The sequence below is a fragment of the Syngnathus floridae genome, chromosome 1 (assembly GCF_059516105.1).
Source record: "Syngnathus floridae isolate MCC-2025c chromosome 1, RoL_Sflo_1.0, whole genome shotgun sequence".
NCBI lineage: Eukaryota > Metazoa > Chordata > Actinopteri > Syngnathiformes > Syngnathidae > Syngnathus > Syngnathus floridae.
Genome location: NC_142413.1, coordinates 18,868,147 through 18,888,721, shown reverse-complemented (window position 1 = coordinate 18,888,721; position 20,575 = coordinate 18,868,147). Strand labels below are relative to the sequence as shown.

Sequence of the window (20,575 nt, the reverse complement as noted above, 5' to 3'; positions counted from 1 at the left end):
AGGGAAAAACAGTTCAGTGGGGATCAAAGGTTGAAATATTATTATTGGAAGTTTTTAATGCAGGATACTGCGCCAATAGCTTTGACTGGGAGAAAGAAGAGCATTTGGACAGATCAGGATGTGCGCGCGCGCGTGCATGCAACTGTGTTTACACTGGCTGTGTGATGCATTAGTCTCCCGCTCGATGACCTAACAGACTTGGATGGATTGTCCCACCAGCTTCAAGGCTGAGTGGATGCATTAACTTGCAATAATTCAAAATGATAGTAGCTACTGAATGACACAGTTGTTACATCACTTTGAGTCCACAGTAACTTTATTTTCCCTGTCACGAATTAATACAACGCAGCCTGTATAAACTATACAGTCTGCTCTGTGTAAACTCTCTATTCCATTGACGGCATAGGGAAGTCATTAGAAACTAGAATGACAGTCAGACCTCTGCCAAGGCTCAGCATTCCTCTGTATCAGCACCTTCAAGGTTAAACTGTCTTCCACAGATTAACTGTATAAGCAAGCAATGTTTCTTTTTAACTGTCAGACAAAGCATACATATGTAAAAGCAATAAAACACTTTGTCCCTGGCAAGTGAAAATAAATGTCCTCTAATCTGGACACACCAAAACGAAGGGTTAACCCTTTTTTTTTTTTCTTCCCTGAAATGATATGATGGACATTGTTTTTTTTTTTTTTACCGCTACCTTTGTTTTCTCCACACAGTAACAGTGACGCACTGCATCAAACTCAAGGGGATGGAATGCCCTCAGGAGCGTTGCATCCGGGAACGAGGGTATTTCCCCACTAAATCAAATTGCTCTTCCAAAAACACTTTTGGAACACTCATCCTATTGCTGGCAGGCTATGGTGGGACCACAACCTTTTCCAGGTAATCTATAAAATTGTAATTGCATTTGTTAGCTCCTCTCAGTTTACATGACATTCATGTTGATGGAGTGCACATTGACAGCTCCCCCCCCCCACACACACACACACACACTTTGGCTCTTGAACAACCTTTGAATGATTTAATTCATTCAACTGGCCCACTTGGTGGTATGGCGGTTAACTCATCTGCATCACAGTTAATAGAATGTGGTTCGAATCTATGTTGCAACGATTGTATGGCGTTTGCCTAATTACCCATGTGCTCCGAAAAACCTAATCATCCATAGGTGTGAATTGTTGTTTGTGTGCCCTGCTTGGACTGGCGACCAGGCCAAAGAGAGCTTCCTAAAGTCTTATCAATGTGAGCGTACACGGGATCAAAGCACACACAATGAGCCATATTTTCCGGACTATAAGCTGCTACCTTTTGTACAAGCTTTGAACCCTGCGGCTTATGGTACAGTGTGCCTTATCTATGGATTTTTCATGACTTTTATGATGTTGTATAATTTGTGCATATTCTCTTATATGTGGAAAGTAAACACTAAAACACCTGCGGTTTATAATCCAGTGCAGCTCATAAATATATGAAGAAAGCAAGATTTTTGCTGGTTCGTTTTATATTCGGGTGCGACATACAGTCCAGAAATTACGGTACATTATCTGAGTTGGCATGTACTGTATTCTTCCACTGTATTGTGACAAAATATGTATTAAACTACTACCAATCCTGTTTAAATGTCAGGTTTTTGCGATCTAAAAAAATGAGAAACGTATATTTCACTTCCAAACCGTGACTTTTAACTTGCATAACTTAAATGAAAATAAATATCTTTTCAAGCTAAACTTGGATGCTTGTGGAGTCGCGAGTCTAAAATACGCACGTTCGAACTGTGAAGTGCATGTAAGCCCCCCCACAAAGACAGAATGGATTATATTTTGTCTCGTTGAAGTAGCACTTCATCACTAACCCGCTGAATTATACTTGTACTGGCCAATGTATGTGAAGCATGCAGCAGACATATGGCCAAGCACAAATAACCTATTGCAACTGTGTCCACAACTTCCCCTCGCAACGAAGTACAGTATGTGCTGCTTGTCAGAAACTAAGGCTGTTATTTTATGCTAATCTGCGCAGCTAACCAAACTCTCTGCAGTCATGGTTGCCTTTGTACTTTAAAATGATTGCATTCCAGAATAGTGTATTTGAAAGATGGGGCATCTTCATCCAGCATCGCTGCCGTTGGTATTGGCGCCAATCTCAGAACTGCGAGGCAGACATGCTAACCACTCAAGCACCATGCTGCCAGGAATCTCCATTTGGGTTAGGGTTTGACAAAAAAAAATATTTTGCAGAAAAGTTCAAAAGTTCAATATATAGAAGGCATCATTCAGATTGACATCATTGCCCATTAACCCCACATCGACAGCCCGCAGCCAAGTTGCTGCTACGTGGTTGTTTATACTTAAACATTATAAATGCAATGAAAATTCAGAAGCCCTTGATTGCTACTCTTGGCAGTATTTTCACTGAATGCTGACATTTAAGTGCAAGAGGCAAGTAAAGAGCTTCAGAGAGAGGCCGCTTGCTGTGCCATATGTGCCAACCAGATGTATAATTCGAGGTCTGATTCAATTTAGTGTCCTCCCCCCGCCTTATTTGGGGTATAAAGATTCGACATAGCATACGTCCAAGTCTCCACTTTGTGCTGCCATCTCGCTATGCCACGCATGAACATGCACGCACCAGGCCGCAGCAGCTATCATAACAGAGCTCAGATTGCATTGCACATGTGGGTGCATGACTTCATTCTTTGCCCAGAAGCCCATTTCCCTCATTGTGTATTTATAAAGCTAATTGCTGCTATGGCAATGTTAGAACGCTCACCCATATACAAAAACATTCCTAAAATGCTATTAAAAATGACCAGACTTTTTTTTTTTTTTGTCTAGAATATCACCCGTCATCTTATACCATTTTGGCCATACACTGCAATCTTCTCACATTTTTCTTCCAAAGTATTATTGGTATTATTACATAATAAAGTTTCATTCATATCCACTTGCTCCTTGGGAATCTGCTATACATTAAAATTTGAATGACTCCAATGGATGCACAACTTGGAAAATGACAATCAAAAAAACGTGCCTGAAACGTTCAGTGAGCAACAAAGTAACCTGTTTAAGTGTTGCTTTGGAGAATTTGTTTAAACCTTGTTTTCATATAAACTGATTAATAACACTAAGGATAATTGTAAAATAAATATTTTGACTCCGTAATGAAGCGTTGCCCTCGTGAGGGAAAATAGGATCCATAATTTGTAGGGGCTTGTGTGTGCGTTACAGTTGGCACTTGCTTTTTTGGACTTGGAGCCACTCCTAGCTTCGCCCTAGTCGTCATGGTAATGAAATCCATTCTCACTCTAGAACTAGCAGTACGTGCGGTGGGATGAGATTGGTTGGCATCCAGTCCGAGTTGTATCCCGCCTCTCCGCTGAAATCGGATGCACCAGCACACCTACTACCCTAATGAAGACAAGCGGTACAGAAAATGGGTGGATGGATGTATTACTGTGCCCAACAAAATGTGACACTTGTCCAACCATACTCTTTCTGACAGTCAAAAAAAAGGAACCTGTAGCATGTTTTTCTTGTTTGTGGGTATCTGTGGGTCCTCCAGTTCCTGCTCATATTCCGCATGCACGTTAGTTCATTGCATCGATCCATTTTCTAGAGTGCGTGGTGTCATTAGTGTTGTGAGTGAGCTGGAGCTTTTCTTGGCTGATTTTTGAGCAAGAAGCGGAGTAGAGCGTAGACAGGATGTTCGGATAATCGAAGACAATAAATATCTCATATGTATGCTTTTTCTGTGGACCTTGTGATTTAATGACAACCAGTCTGGAGTAAAGTCAAACAAAATCAAGCAGCGGCTGTGCCATATACAGTATTGTCACTCAGTTTGACATAATGCTGTATTGCTTTGCAAATAACTATTTCCAAAATGTACCCTACGTAAAGAATATTTTCTGTCAAAACCTCAGTCACAAGATATGGATTATCTGTTGATCTGATTTAGATTCTCATTCTTTTCAAACCAATGCTGTGAGTTCAAATAGTGTCCAGACATTGTTTTCAATGGCTTTGCCACCTGCCCTCCAAAGTGAAGTCAGCTGGGCTAGGTTCTGCCACCCTGAAGGGGATAAGATGTAGAAAAACATAGCTGTATGAGCATCGTGAATGTTACATAAGGCAGTTTTTCCAACCTTTATGGAACTAAATATTTAACATTTTGAAAAAAAAAATTTGAGGGCAAAATTAAAACCCAACTTGTACGTGTATGATGGATCCACACGTCTCGTGGAAGAACGTTTTATGTGTTAGGATAAATAGATAAACGATGATACTGTACATTATTTATTCGTAAAACAATAATTTTCAAACCAATTGGATAATTTCCAGCAGCACGAAGCCCGATACTATCCCAAGGCATAATGGTTGTGATAACTATATACCAGTTTGACAGTTTGACCCTGGAACAAATTCGTCAATTTTCCATGATTTCCTATTGGACAATTTGTTTTGAAAGGAGTTAGTCCAACATCCAAGAATTATTTTGTTGACCTCAGAGGTTCCACTCTATTTTTGCGTTGTGCCCGGAGGTTTTGAAGGTTTGTGTCACTGAAGCATTGAACGAATTGATTAGCTACGGTTTTCCTCCTCAATGCTTCACTGACTTGGCCCGTGTGACAATGATGTGTACACGTCATTGACAGGAAGCAACCTGAGAGCTCGTTTGGACATTTACCTCATTCGCACAGTCTAGTGCATGTGCGTGTACTGTAAATGACCACAGTGTTCCAGGTAATCATTAAGATCTCAATGCCCACAATTTGGTAGTGGGTTTGTTGCAGAGTTCAGATCATGAGTCATTTTGTGTGACCACTCATGCATGTACACGCTTGTGTATTTGTACTGTTTCTCATTAGCGTAAGATGCTGAGGTCATTGACATCAATCAGCAATGTAGCTCCCTCCCTTCATATATATACTCCTGTTTTATAAAAACATTTCCACACGCAGCTTCATTTAGCCGGAGATTTGACATGATGATGAGTGAGGGTTAGGGTTTTCTATATAAAAAAAAAAAAAAAAAAAAACCTCCCGAGTTGACCATGTGTGTAGCAGCTGTAGTGACTACACGTCTGACACACGTGTGCACACACACCGACCTGAAGAAAAGCAGCCTTTCAGTTGACATCACAGTTGGATCTGCCACATCATTCAGGCTTTTTTTCTCCACTCACTAAACAACTGCTGTCTCCATTTCAAATTTCCCCGACTATATATTCTTAGAATCCTCACACCTGCACATGAATACATAATGCAGAGCAGTGAAGTGCAATGTGGTGTTGATTAACTTGTCAGCAGAGAGAGAAAAGAGGGCTGAAGGAGGAAGGATGTAGACAGTGGAGGAGAGGAGAAATGCTCTTTTAACCTCTTTCCCATACAAGGAGAGGTAGGGGAAGAGGAGGGGGAGGAGAAAGCCACAGAAAGAGGTGGGCGACAGTGGGAGACAGCGATGAGAGAGAGAAGGGAGGGATAAAGCCGGTAAAAGTTGATAAGGTTGCGCCAGTGACAGCTTAGGCGACACGTGGAGCTTGCGTCCTCGCAGAGGTATCGAACCCACCACCGGGCAGCAGCGTGACTCAGCCACTGATTGATTTGAAGCAACACAGGTAGGACACACACTACACTATAAAATTTGTTCTCTCCATGCAGAGACAGTTTCTTTCATTCCCTGTTTAAGACGCAAATTGGAAAAAGATCTGCCGCTGCATTTGGAATTCCACTCAAGTGTATGTGAAGTTTTCATGTCGCAGTGTAGAGAATTGGAATACGTTTTTATTTTAAACTTCATTTTAATATTACACAGAGTATGTTGACTCATGCCATGTTGGGAATTTTTATTTTTATTTTCAAAATTTCTTTTCATTTGATTGCATTTATGAATGGACACACATGCACTCTCGCATACTATACTGTATGCAAACGTAAACAAACACACACTTGTTTATTGATACCTTTATTTTTTTTCAGGGAGAGCCAGAGTCACAGAAGCTCTGTGGGAATCAGGGCTAATGCTGTATGATGTGATGTGAAAAAATATTAAAACCTTTTGAATGTAATTGATTACGTCTGAACACAGCCACATCCCCACTGCTAAGAGGGTGTGCACACTTTTGCAATCTCATGTTTTTATTTTTTTTAATGAAATTTTTTTTCCAAACATTTGTGCAGTTTAGTGGTTGCTTTATCACATTTATGAACATAATAATTTTTATATCAACCAATATATACTGCGTCTATATTATGTATTATGTTATTTAATGTATTACAATATACATATATATATATATATATATATATACACACATACTATTTCTAGATAAATTGCTAGCAGTAGATTAACAGAGATTTGGGGCCCTGTACATTTTTAAAAAGAAAAATGTCATTTTGCCCCACACCACGTCAACACTGCACATTCAAAATCGTGTCCGAGGACCCCTGTCAGCCAATGAAAGATCATTACTTTTACTCACCTTTTGGCATCACTCCTTTATTTGTCCTCATTGAGAAATTCAAATATTCACCAGCTAAAATGCCGGCACCCACTCCTGTCAATAAATATTACATGATAAAAAATAGATATATTAAATTGTGGTTAAACACGCACACACGCACGCACACGCACACTCGCACGCACACACACAAACAATGCATTTTAAGCTCCACCACATATTATCAAATATTGTTCCATCCAAATTTCTTCCACAAAATTTTAATTTTAATAATAATAATAATGACCAAAACTTTTGTAGCATCACCTTACATTGGAGTATACTTCATTTCAGGTTCCTTCGGGTCAAAATATGTTTGTAATGGAGGCTTTGAAGATCTGTAGACGTTTCACTTTCCTCTCTGATCGCTTGCCCACTCTGTCATTGTTTCCCGTTCTCTGCCTGCATGAGACAGTCAACAGTTCCAGAATTGAGAGTATTTATCTTTCTCCGTACGTCAGCGCTTGCCAACTTTGATCGCATCCGAGGAGGAACGCGGCGAATGACCTTCCTGACATTTTCTTGTTAAAAACCAACATCTGAGCTGACTTTGCGTGTGTGCAAACGAGTGCAAATGTGCGCTTGTGCGTGCATAACTCCTCGCCTGTGTATAAGAGCTGAAGTCAATGTGTATATTATCTCTGCATGACTCTGCCGTAATAACACAGTGAGAGGTGCCCATGTGGCGGCACGTTTGGCCCCTCGCCACATCCCCTGCTTTTATTATGTCTTCCGTCTGGATGGAAAGAAAAAAAACACTTGGTGCGTCTGCGCATAATCAATGTAATAATGTAAGAGTGAAATCAAAATAAGCATACATTCAAGACTGTGTGGTGCATATACTGTAGTCATCAGTCTATGTCATGTCTGTGTGTTGACTGACAGATTTCGGTGTGGCTGTGCGGAAAGTCATGAAATGTGTTTATAAGTGTTATATCCTGACAAGTTCAAAGTGAATGTCAAAAGATACTCTAAGTCTCATTGTCTAGAATTGGGGTCAATTGATGATTGTTATTGCTGCAGTGGTCACATGACATCTTCTAATTGCCTGAACAGATTTGCCTTTTGCACTTGAAAAGGACAAATTGCACAGAAAAAGATGCGCTTTATGTGCGTAAGGATGTGTGGGAGTGCATTTCTTTCAAAGTGCTTGTGATTGATGATGTTAAACAGCCTGACAGCACTGACCTCCTTTTCTATCCTCAAAACAGAGCAGACGGGACAGTGGCTGTTAAGGAAAACCTCTGACTCCAGCTGGTGAACTTTCATTAACCCACATTGCTGAAAATCCAGGTCAGAACTTGTTTGTTGTACTCCGCACTGTCTTAAGATGAAATAAGCAATGGACCGTTTCTGCAGTGACATCTGTCCACACTGTTATCTTTACTTCTACTACTCATATTTCATAGAATGGCTGGGCGAATATTGTTGTGAATAAAGATGACGGAAGTTTCACCAGGTTTTTAGCGAAAACCTTTTCCTCTCGTATACATGGGAAAATGTGTGGCAAAATTTAGTTCAGCCCAACAACCACAGCTGAGTGGTTGAAAAAAACGGTGCATCTTGGTTTTGCAAGTGCAAGCCCCCCAGCACACCTGACAAATCGGTGGCTGAAAGTCGGCTAACCTTTCGACCAACTGAAAGCAGGTCGATCAGTACTTTGTGTGTGTCATGGACCGTTCATGCTTCTGCCATGTAGACCAAGTGCCTCTTCTGTGTTAAATTTAAAGGGCAGCTTCCATTCGCCGAGAAGCAATTCAGCTGTGTTCACTCCCACAACGGCGCAAACACCTAGTGTGTCTAACTGTAGGCACCAAAAGAAAATGATTGTGCTTGTGCCAAATTTAGGCTAGGCATAAAATAGGCCCGCTAGTGTTTGTTTTACTTTCTGATCAAATCAGCCAACCGACAGTCAGGCTCTCAGAAATAATTAATAGCAAGAGGTTCAAGAAAACTATTTGTTATTTGCCCAAAAAAGTCCACTATGTGAAAATGCCGGTAGTGTAAAGATCCGAGATTAGGGAGTGAGTAAATCATTTAGAACACATCCTAAAATCCTGGCGTGAGTTGTCTTTGTTTTTACAGAGATTTTACCATGGGCGGGTTGTTCTTCTAATTGTGTTGGCTGTCACGACATCCCAGAATCAGATAGAGGACACAAAAAGAAGACTTGCACAGTTCCCAGGAAAAATTTGCCTGTTTCAAGCTGTCAGGCCCGGTAAAAGTTTGCTGTAAAACTGACAAAACTAAAGAAAATAGAAAATTGTGAAACAAAAGTCAACTCGATTAGTAATGCTAACATATAATGGAGAACACCATAGATGAGAAAATAAAAAATAGCATAAATGTTGCAGCAATTAAGTGTATAGATTTTCAAACAACAGTTTCTTTAATTCGCCAGAATAGCAACATATACTGTACGTTGTTGCATCTCATCCAGTAAACCTCAGTGATGCCCGGCATGTGGTGCCACAACACTGTAATACTCCAAAGGCATGCAGCTCTAAATTCAGACTTGCCCATATGCCCTTTTCCCGTCTGCCCCACTCGAGGATTGAACCCACACTGTCACCGCCTGCTAGCTAAGCAGTCAGCATCCTGTGGGAGATACAGAAAGGGAAGTTTTATGTACTACTGTGCAGCCCATGGCATCCATTACATCGGTATATTCTGTAAACACCCATTAATTTTTTTAAAAATCCCCAATACATCACGAGAACGGGACATAGTACATAATAATATAGCAGCATTCTTCACGATTTACCTTTAGTTATTAATTTGTACGTATTATTGCATTAGCAGCAGTCAAGATACAAGTTGCAAGAGACGGAGAGCAGAAGTCATCAGATATCAATTTAAAAACACTATTAAGTTGCTATGTCATGAGTTGAGTTCCACAAAAGTGACCTTCTAAAGTTAGTTTTATCACTTAGCATCTCACCTTCTCTACTTCTCCCACAGCCATTGAGATGGTCACGTTCTTTTGCATCTCCATCCTGCAAGCACTTTTACAGCAGGCTCTTAAAACAGTGCTGCACGCACACTTCATGGAGCCCGGGAATTGATAAAACACTCGTCACGTGCAGGCCTGCACTCTAGGGGAAAAAAAAGTGTCAAGACTTGGGAGTTTTGCAGCTCCGAGGGCCAAGTAACAAAATCTGACCCCTTGAAATAGACCTTGGGGACAATGTGCACACGCGTGCTTTTTTGTGTGCTAGTCCACTTGACCAAATTTAACTGAGGGCATTCTGCAGCTGCTCCCAGGTTTAGTTATAGTATAGTAGCGCACCGAAACGGCACAGCGGGCTGTCGAAGGCCGTCACTCTCCTGTTTCTCCATCTCATGCACACACATAGTTAAAAGACTCAAAACACGGGCTAATAATACAGCAAATACATACGATCACGTTACCTCAAGGTAGGATGCCCTGGAGGAATAGGATGGTGAGATGGGAGTAGGGATAAAGGAGAGAAAAGAAGGATGATGGGTGACTATGTGGGAAGGAGGAGAGAATCTCAAATGGTGGAATTCATCAAACGCAGAAAGAAGAATGAATGATGGAGTGAATGTTGGGAGGTCAAACCATTGTAGGATGAGTGAGAGGACGAAATTAAATGGTGAGATCCATGTGAGGAGAAACTGAGTGGCAAGAATAAAGGGAGCGTTTGGGAGGATGGGTTAATCATGGGAAAGAAGGGATAAATTACAAAAGTAAGGTGATCAAAAGATGGATAATTGCTAAAAGAAAGGGATTATGGAATGAATGAAGCCAAAGAGAAGATGGGGGGGGTAATGTGACTATGTCAATCACACAACTGTGTAAAAATTTTATATTTCAGCCTAAAACAGTCATTTAAGTGGGTAAAAAGTTCAAAATATAAATGATGGAAACTCATGGCACAACAAAGCAAAGTGTTTTTTCCAAAATTATTTTCTTTACGTTGTGATTCAATACAAGGCACAACAAATCTGTAGAAAAGCCAAGTTTCACAAAAGCAAAACTTAAAATGTCTCGTTCAATTGCCTAACAACGTTCATTTTTAAGTTTGAGGTCACCCAGCTCATTATTTTTTAAAACAGTGACAGACTAAGGGAGGATGTGTGAAAAAAGTAATCGAGTCACAAATTTTCTGCTGAGGGATTGAGTAGTTCGGGTGCATTGTGTATGGTTTGCACGTGATGAAAGGACGAGCTGACCTAAATATTCAAACTTCAAAGACAAGCTCTGTCTCGCTGCTCCGCTTATTAAAGGAAGTCAGTACGAGTCTGACTTGGCGGCCAGCGCGTGGTCAGTCGCTGAGGTCAGTAGAGCAGCACAGCAGACTGGATTTGCGTCTATCATTAGGGATGCAATCCACGTTGTCTTATTTTGGTATGGCTTTAACACCAGTGTAGGCACACACACACACACACACATGCACACACACACATGCACACAACCATGAGCAATAGCGGAATTTTAAAAAAGGCAAAGCGGTTCAAACGTTTCACGGAGCTTAGATAAGATGGATGAGGTCGGTCTTTTATGAGCTCATAGCGACATTTCTATGTCAAGCCACCGATTGATTGTCCCGTATCGGTTACCTAAATGTTCATGATGATATCATCTATTTGTGTACATGACAATTTTATGAGGTGTAATTCTACAATAATCCCTTTCTAGCTATTTTTGTATGGGATTTTCGGCTTGTCCCGTCAGGGGTAGCCACAATGAGTCACACGCATGATTTGTTTGGCAGAGTTTTTACGACGGAATCCCTTTGTGACACAACCCACTGGAAACAGCAATGGATGGGAAGCGAACCAACAGCGTCTACATACATTTTTTATACATTTACATTTCAATACAGGTCATAATTTTCTCTTCTTTATAACAACTGTTGAGTTTGTGCACATTTGCTGCAGCTCCTAAAATGTTCTTGATTGAGGAGAAAACAACTAAATAGTTGGCTTGTTTTGTGCACGTAGCAACAAACAACTGGTAAAAAAGTTTTATAAGTTCATTTACATTAGGTCCAGTCCGATCTAAGTAAAACGTGTGTGTGTGTGTGTGTGTGCGTGCGTGCGTGTGCGCGCACACCTCTTCATTCAATTTTAGCCCGGCCAACATTTCAATGACAGTAATTGTAGCCTATAATAGTTAACAATGACAGTTGTATTTAATTCTATTTAATAGAGAGTTTTGACTGTGAGCAACAGACTAATAAAGTGGGATGCAAATTCTACCTCAAGCCAAGTGGCTTGATGAGATGATGAATGGCCATTAAATGAAGTTGGACAACAACAGCTGACTCAAAAACAAGACAATCAAGAGTTTCAAAACAGGACATAAAAACAAGCATCTCTAGAGATTGCGAATGTTGTCTTTGCAGAATTTCCCTGATTGTCAGAAACAATAAATTAGTCAAGACACATATTTAACCCGTGTCTTTCTTTCAGATGATGTCATCACAACAACTGAAGAGTGCTTGGCTGTGGCAACTGCTACTCGTGCTTTTGAAGCTGTGCCTCACTTTTGCTGATCCTCTGCGGCCACTCAACGGGAGCGAATGCACAGCCAAAGGCCCTGCTTCCTACATTGTGGTATTTACGGGCCACTGGAGTCCACAGGCCTTCCCAAAGCAGTATCCATTGTTCAGGCCTCCTGCACAGTGGTCCAAACTCATAGGTGAGAAGTCATACTGGCATAAAATAGTACTTTGATCTTTGAATAATTTAGTAGTTTTATGGCTCGTGTCACATTGGTGTCGTATCCTGGCTTCAGCCTCCCTGTTGAGATTTTGAATGTTCTCCCCTGCGCTTAAGTTTACCCTCTCCTCTCAAATCATCAAAACTTGCCTCTCAACCAGCGGTGTCCTAACCTGGTTCTGGAGGGCCACTGTCCTGGGTGATTTAGATGACTCCCTCCGATTCAAATGATTAGGGTTGTGATCAGTCTTCTTCAGAGCTTGCTGGAGAACTGATCATTTGAATCAGCTGTGTTGGAGGAAGGAAACTAAAATATGCAGCTCAGCGGCCCTCAAGGACTGGAGCTGGACATCCCTGCTCTAAAGTCTTCATAGGTGTAACGAGAGTGTAAATGCTCGGTGGTCAACATCAGAGGTGGCAAATCCAGGTCCACATTAGAGTTGAAGCACCTGTAGCTAAAAAATCCAATGTGGCAGGCTTTTCACTTCTGGCCCTGGATTTGCAACTTCTGACCCTCTGGTTTGGCAGGCAAGCAGTCCAGTGTTCCTGGCTCTTGCCCAGAGTCAGCTGGGTTAGGCTCCACCTCACCCCTGATTTGACGAGCGCTATAGAAAATGGATCGATGCTTGCTTTTTACCGAACTGCTGTGTCTGCTGCCTCGCTTCTCCACTTACACCCGATGCAAAATCCCCACTTTGCTTAATTGAGTTTGTTCCATCGTAGTTGATGACATTCCACCTTCATCCTTTTCCAATCCAAACTATTCAGATTGCCCGTTGACTGGTATTTTTGCTCTCTATCAAGTGTCACTTTATGGCCTTGCTGTCAGCACGCACTTCTGCTCACAGACACAAGCAGTGGCGGGATGTTAATGAGCTAAGTGGTGAATAGCAGACGGCCTAAACGCTACCAGATGGATTTCTGTGTTTCTCTAACTGTCTCCTGACTGTCCAGCCATATCTATGATAGTTTTCTATTACCCTTCCTCCCGCCCACACCCACACATTTCCACTGGTTTACCACAGTGCTGGCGATAAAGAGTGCAGCGGAGGTTTGGGGCTTAGAGAAGGTGGGTGATGACTATCGGGGCGTGGTCGGGTCAGAACTTTCCTCAAAGCTCGGAGCAGAATGGGAAACAATTCAAGCTCATCTCGGCTCCTTTTTCCCTTCCAAATACGGATGGATGGCAGATGTTGATGCATGTGTGTGTCCATGTGTGTTTGCGCCAGACCACGGTTGTGCGTCAGTGCCTGTGGCGACCGTGGCTTGCTTCGGTTTCAGCCGCACTGGTCCTACCTTGCCAGAAGATGATGGCCTACTTACTCCATGAAGAGGCAGAAACCAGAGCTTTGGTGGCAAGAGTGTGTCATCAATGGATTTAAGAGGGGACAACCCATCAAGATGTTTGGAGAATGGTTTAAGGCTCCTTTATTGACGGGACAAGGACACTGCTCTGGGTGAATGAAGCGTGTAAAAAAAAAAAAAAAAAAAGGGGCTGCCTTAATATCTTGGTGGGGTTTAAAAAAAACATGATGGGTTATTGAATTTCAAGGTCTTGATGCTTGTGGGAACCTAGTTAGGATGGAAATGCAATTATGGGCACAAGTAATGACAGAACGGGGAGTAACGGGATAGTGTGTGAAGTGTCCTGGTCACGTTGTGTGTGTGTGTGTGTTTGTGTGTGGCTTGCTGCGCTGTGTGCATTAATACATGTGTCAGGAGTGTTTAAGTATGACTGCGTGTGCTTGTGCGTGTGTGTGAACCTTGCAAAGTGAGGTAAGGCAGAACCATCAGAGCATTTGTCAGCGTGTTTCTGGCTAACCCTGCTCTGGCCTTAAAACCACTGGGTCCGGTCCAGTGCTACTGTCTTTTTTTTTCAATAAGAAGCTTCATTTTAAACTAAATATGGGTCCCTTCACAGATAGCCAGGACGATATCTGAGAATGTGAAACAAATGGTTTAGTTAGTTCGCAAAAAAATATCAGTAAAGTAAGGCTTTTTAGGAATTAAAGACCTGCAAACCACATGGATTTGAACATCTTGACAGCCAAAGCACATTGGTTTTATCCGTGTAGATGAAGAAAGTATTTGGAGATATGCATTTAAGCTCTTTTGGGGCGGCGGCGGTGATTATGTGTTTAAATGCAGGAAGCTGGAGGCAGTCATTGAAATACCTACAGACTCCAGCACGGTGGAAGTGATCTCAGCGTCTGGCAGAGGCTCTGTGGTCCTTCACTGACATTGGGATGCATTCCAAAGAATAAGAATCTCACTGCTGTCTTCTCTTCTTTCTTGTGTGTCTTTCTCACTTCAGCGGTGAGCCATAATCGCCATTTTCGGCTCTGGGAGGAGGGCGCTAAGGCCAGCGAAGGGGTGCAGAACTTTGCCGAAGTTGGCGTGACGGTGGAGCTGATGAAGTCGGCCAAAGAGGCAAGGAGGAGACGCTCGGTCGGCACCATGTACCGGACGGCCGGCATCCCGAACGGAATCGGGCACAGCTCCACGGAGTTGCTCATGCTTCCCAGGAACTCACTGGTACTTGAAGTCAAACTCATTCACAAAACACACGCACATGCTCAGACAGCGTTAAAAAGCCACATTTCCTGCAAACGGTCCAGTTCAGCCGGGAACGGTATGGTTTGGAGCCGTAAACTTTGATCACCGCAGGGAGTGTGGACGCAAAGGCAAATGCTGTGTCAGCTGTTGAAACGTGTGACATCATAGCGTTGTGACACAACGTAACTGGGCTGTAAATCTTGACTCAAACTGGCCAGCCAATGTCTGAGTTAAACACATTTCAAGACCAAATTAAAATCGGCTGAATAAGGGCCGTATCGCTCTCTCCAGGTATTGGATTACATCTTCGAATCCCTTCCATGTACATAATTCAAAATTATTTTTCCCTCCTCTTCGTTTGTACTCTTTTTCAAGTACAAAACTTTTGACCCCAATCTAACTCCATATAAAAGATGACGAGGTAGAAGTAAGCCTTAATTCGTCGGATCTTGAAAAAACTCGGTTATTGACTGCTTGCATCAACACAACCAACTACAAATGTTGGTGCCACGTGCTGCACAACATGACTGTGCCCCACTTAGTTGGAAGTCAAGCACCTGGGTCAAGGACACCTCTCTGGCAACAACACTCTGTATTTTGATCTGCCCTGTCCATTGAGGACTTCAATCTGTCAGTTCTTAGTCAAGTCCTGGTAACCAAGACTGTGCCCCAAGAAGTGACAGTTCTCTGAAATCCAATAAGAGAAATGCCTTGGGGCAACCCCACACCACTTGACCGTGCCACTGATTTTATAATGGTGCTGAATAGGAATTGTCTGACGCTCTTTTCTTGGTACCTTTCATACATTTTGATAAATGAGAAAAAAAAATGTACCCAGTCCTACAGTGAACCACTTGAGCACCGATTTCCACCACCCAATCAGACTGCTGGCCCCGGAGCCACAAACGCCCACGTGCATCCTGCACAGTCTGGACTCTGACGCCTGTCCCACTGAATTCTGTCTGATTGTCAGATGTCTTTAACGCAATAGTTGTGGCGCCTGCACTCAATCAGCTTTCTTTTGAAATTACATTACAATATAAATACAGCTAATTTCTTGGAAATACTCGGCCATCTAGCACCACTAGCGGTTTCGAAACAGGTTTTACTTTCTCTGAACTATATTTAGGTATGAAGACTGACACCAATCTGATTTTTGGATGAGCAATAAGAGGGCTCAACCATAAGTCTGCAGAGATTGCGTAATACCTCAGGAAATAGAAATGACTCCACTGTGATGCCTCTTTGTGTACACAAGTCTCAACAGTTGTGTAATGTCGCACCAGTGTGCCATCGTCGGATAGTGTTACGGCATTCCTAAACAGCACAAGTACCTGGAATAAAATGCAATGCTGTTTGAGCTACTTAGCCTACCAGTGTAATACTTTTAATTGATTGAAGTAAGAATATAGACTCATTTTGCATTAAAATATTCCCTTAAAAAATATCATTTGATCCAAGCAAGTGCCACCATTGTTGTGTGTAGCTCAGTCAAGTGTCAAAACACTGTGGGATGAGGATGGCAACTTTGATTTCCTGGCTGCAAATTTGGTTGTCACGGCTTAGCTGCCGTACTGAAAAATAAATTGCAAAGGTCAGCCGGAGACTCTTCTGTGGCTGGGAATACATTGGAGTGCACCACTCATAAATTATTTAACAATAAAAATATATTGAATCTACCTCTACAGGTAATATTGAACTAAAACGCCTTTTTGTGCGTTGCTTTATGTTGTCTCATGAGTAAAATGGATAGTGGTGTGTTTTTAAATCATTGCTATGTGCCTTGTGACCTACATTATCTTTATTGGCTATTCCACCGCCAGACCTTGGGAGCCCTGAAAATCATAAACAATCCCGCTGGAGCACATCTTTGTTGTCAACTTATCATCTGAGGCGTCTGTCGACCGGGCCAAATTCTTCTAGACCAGAGGCGGAAAGGCAATGCGGGTCAGACAGTTGTGCGGTTTGTAGAACATGACAGAATGATGAGTGTCTGTTGACTGCTTCATCTGTTATTCAGCTTTTATGCAAGCTTGTTTTTTAGGCTATCCTTCTCCAGCCATCCACAAAGCCACAAATACGGTGTCTCAAACATGGATAGTACGGCATGTCTCCATAAACCTGATGAGCTTCTTGCTGTTGTTTTATTTGTACAATTGCCATTGTGAGTCACACTGGGCACGAATCACGAGGTAAACATCTAGCTAGTGGAAGAGTTTTCTTGCTGGACAAAAAGAGAGACCTTGATTGGTTCATTGAAGATGTCAGCATGGCTCCTATTTTCAGTAGTTCTTCAGATATGAAAAGGTTCTGCAGGATTCTGGGTGTAAGCCAGCCCAGCATGTGCTGACTCCCAGGCTCCTTCCTGGATGAGGTCATGAGCTCACGGAAAACTTTCATCACACAGGCAAACCTGCATAGGAACATGCGTGCGGGTCTTTCTTTTTATCATTGGATGAAGAAATACGGTTGAGGTGTTTTTTACTTTGGCTTGCGCACGTGGTATCAACATGTCTCCCCTGGGCATACCTTTTGCCTGGGCCAGTAAATCCTAAACACGTCCGTGTGTCTGTCAGACTTGTTTTATCGAGAAATCGTCAACTGCAAGATCAAAGCGTACTGCTCCTGATCTACAGATGGAGATTCATCCTGAATCTGGTCGGTCACTTGGTCCCAAGTAGACTGTAATTGTAAAATGTGAAAACACGTCCCTTGCATCTGCACAAAAGAATTCAAGCAGTTTCTCTCACCTTTACAATTAAAATGTGATGACAACATTAGAAGCACAAACCTGAAAAGCATATTGTTGATCCTATTGTTTCAGCTGTCGCTGATGGTGAAGATGATCCCCAGCCCTGACTGGTTTGTCGGCGTGGACAGCCTAAACCTGTGCGAGGGCGGTCACTGGAAACAGGACGTGACCATTGACCTGCAACCTTATGACGCCGGGACCGACAGCGGGTTCACTTTCTCCTCCCCTAACTTTCCCACCAGTCCTCCAGAAAACATCTCGAAGGTGAATTAGCGTCTTAAAATGGTTACTCCTACAAAACAGACATTTGACAATGGTATTACGTCTATCGACACTGGTTCTTTGTATTTGTTCGTTACAGCATTTAAGAATATATTGCTAACAGTATACAAAGAGAAGTATAGCCATTATTTCCAATGTTTGACAAGATCGGGCCAATGTCTCAACTGCTAGTATGAGAAATAGATTGAGAAGTAGGACTTCAGCAGATTTCCCCTAAAAGTGAAAGCTTGGCAGAACTCACCTGACCTGAAGCCATATAATAAAAAAAGACCTTTCTTATATAACAAAAGGCATTTAAAAGTTGGGCTCTTGGACATTTGTTGGCTCGCTGAGTGAATTATACCTGACAGTATGTTTTTGTTTCTATGTGTCTTTCAGATCACCTCTCAGATGCCAAACCACCCCGCCAACTCTTTCTACTATCCACGCCTGAATGAACTTCCACCCATTGCCAGCATAAAGATCACGAGGCAGAGCAGATCTCTTCACCGCCAAGTACCCATGTCCAATCATATCCTCCCAAACTCCATCACTCCTCAGAGATTCTCAGGTGAGCCCTCGTTGTTGAGATGATCAACAGCACAGCACACACATAATGATCATGTATCTCCACCAACAACTGGAAATATCGTCCACCAAAGCAGATGTCTGCCATAATACCAAGATAGACCTGAGAGAGGCAGCAGAGTGACACAAGGCTGATACAGGCTGCTGGAATATAGGAAGAAACAGCACTGTTGCCAATTTAGCAACTGCCAACTTAGCCAACTGACCCTTCTACATTTTTGCAAAAAAGTCATATAAATTGGCTTACAACAAAATCATTCTTATCACACCCACAGTATTAGAATATTTTTTTAGTGACTGAAGAATCAGGGCCTGCTGGCTTTGGCCTTTCTGTGTGGAATTTGCATGTTCTACCCATGCTTGTTTTTTTTTTTCTCAGTCATTTTTATGGATAACAAGAATCTTGTTTTACTACCTCATCGAAAGTGGTTCAGTTGCAGTTTAATCAATATTTATCTGTTTTTCCACTGACATAGTGACTCCACTCGACTGTGAAGTGTCCCTCTGGTCATCCTGGGGCTTGTGTCTGGGGCCCTGCTCTAAAGGTGGCGTCCGCCATCGCACACGCTACATCCTTCTACGGCCGGCCAATGCTGGCGATCCTTGCCCTGAGCTGGAGGAACAAGCTGAGTGCATACCGCACAGTTGCGTGAAGAAGCGCCACTAACACACAGATCACGGGTGCTGCCAGTATTCAACACTGGGACTCATGGTATTACTGCTGGACTGAGAAACCTTTTTGCGTTATTCCCTTGGTAATGCAAAGGATTTTCCTCCCTGTCAAGACTGCATTTATTGTGTTGCCTATTAGTTTTTGTGTGTAGTTCTCCCTTGATGGCAAATGTAGCAGTGTTGGACCAATGGTGAAAAACAACAACAAATACAAAAACACTTCATGTGAGGTGTTGTTGCTGAGGTGAGTAAAAGTTAAATGAATTCAAATGAGTCCTCTGTAACCTCCATCAAGTCAGTCAAGTGCCTGCCCACAGTGGCTCTATTACGCACACAGCAAACTCTTTTCACTGACCACTGGCCACATACAGCACTTTCCAAAATAACCTCACGCCCCAACTGATGAACATGAATAACGGCTTAAAACATTCATCCAGCCATTAAAGAAGCTTATTTGTTTTAAAACAAGATGCCATTTTTAAAGGGAATATTTATACGTTGTTCTATTTTGGTTATTTTAATGTTAACGTTTTGTATATACCGTATTCTAACTCATGTATTACTCATGAATAAACGTGAAGTGTTTTTCAAAATAGGACACTTGTGTGTGGCTTTCAATTTGGGAAAATAAACATCTTCCTGTTTCCACAGCTCTTAGAGAACCTTATTAAGAAAGAGAACTTTATTGACAGCTAGCGATTATCCGATTCAAATTCTACATTGTTTGAGAAAAATCTAGTCAACAGAAAAAGTTCTATGTAGACCGTACCCCAAAAAATGCCTTTTAATCTACAGTTATTTATTAAATCATATATATCTTTTTAAGAATACCTTCCATACTTTGACATCGCCTGAAACCATTTTTGTTCCTTATTTTACCTGACAGCAGAGTCGGACAGTCTGCAAATTGGCCTGTGGGAAGTAAAATATGGTCTACTTGGATCAGGGTTGTTTAAAGATGACCTCTGACCCCTAGCACAGAGAGGCTTCCACAGTTGTTGGAGGCATGCCTGAACCAGAGATGCAGCTACTTATAGTGAAATGCTATGAATGACTGTAACAGCATATTGATCAAATACCACACGTCATCAGAGGGTGAATGGTTGCACGTTATCTTAGTTTATTATACACTTTTTTTTCTTTATACTCTTCATAGTTATTTTTTCTGTTGGCAACAGATGATTTCTCTTTTAATTACATCCAGTGGGAATTTTTTTTTTTGAAATGACAGCAATTTGGAGGTCAACTCATTGGTGACTTATACGCAAAATTACACTTCTGTAAAGACCTAAGATTTGTTACTAGTCATCATTTAACGGATTCCTTCATCCATCTATTGTTGTGAGGCAGAAACACTGATTTGGTTATAAATAAATAAAAACATACACACATATATGAATGAATGAATGAATGAATGAATGAATGAATGAATGAATCAATGAATCAATCAATCAATCAATCAATCAATCAATCAATCAATCAATCAATCAATCAATCAATCAATCAATCAATCAATCACCGACCTGGCTTAAAGTGATTATTTTGCCCTATTTACA

The 20,575-nt window shown here is 41.8% G+C and overlaps 1 protein-coding gene and 2 long non-coding RNA genes across 3 annotated transcripts; 1 reads left to right on the top strand and 2 right to left on the bottom strand.

The window, feature by feature from the left end:
* Positions 1 to 3,907: 3,907 nt before the first annotated feature.
* Positions 3,908 to 7,008, bottom strand: LOC148404428 (uncharacterized). The gene is made up of 3 exons (XR_015859684.1): positions 6,775 to 7,008; positions 6,485 to 6,559; positions 3,908 to 4,075 (listed from the first exon to the last, which is right to left on the bottom strand). It is a non-coding gene; the product is annotated as an uncharacterized LOC148404428 (long non-coding RNA).
* On the top strand, positions 5,462 to 19,615 carry spon2a (spondin 2a, extracellular matrix protein). The gene is made up of 7 exons (XM_088382023.1): positions 5,462 to 5,620; positions 7,714 to 7,795; positions 11,942 to 12,170; positions 14,505 to 14,725; positions 17,571 to 17,762; positions 18,159 to 18,330; positions 18,824 to 19,615. Exons 3-7 carry the CDS (start codon positions 11,942 to 11,944, stop codon positions 19,012 to 19,014), a joined length of 1,005 nt encoding a protein of 334 aa, XP_088238149.1. The 5' UTR covers positions 5,462 to 5,620; positions 7,714 to 7,795; the 3' UTR covers positions 19,015 to 19,615.
* Positions 9,036 to 14,516, bottom strand: LOC148404427 (uncharacterized). Its single transcript, XR_015859679.1, has 3 exons — positions 14,365 to 14,516; positions 9,444 to 9,597; positions 9,036 to 9,100 (listed from the first exon to the last, which is right to left on the bottom strand). It is a non-coding gene; the product is annotated as an uncharacterized LOC148404427 (long non-coding RNA).
* Positions 19,616 to 20,575: the final 960 nt, after the last annotated feature.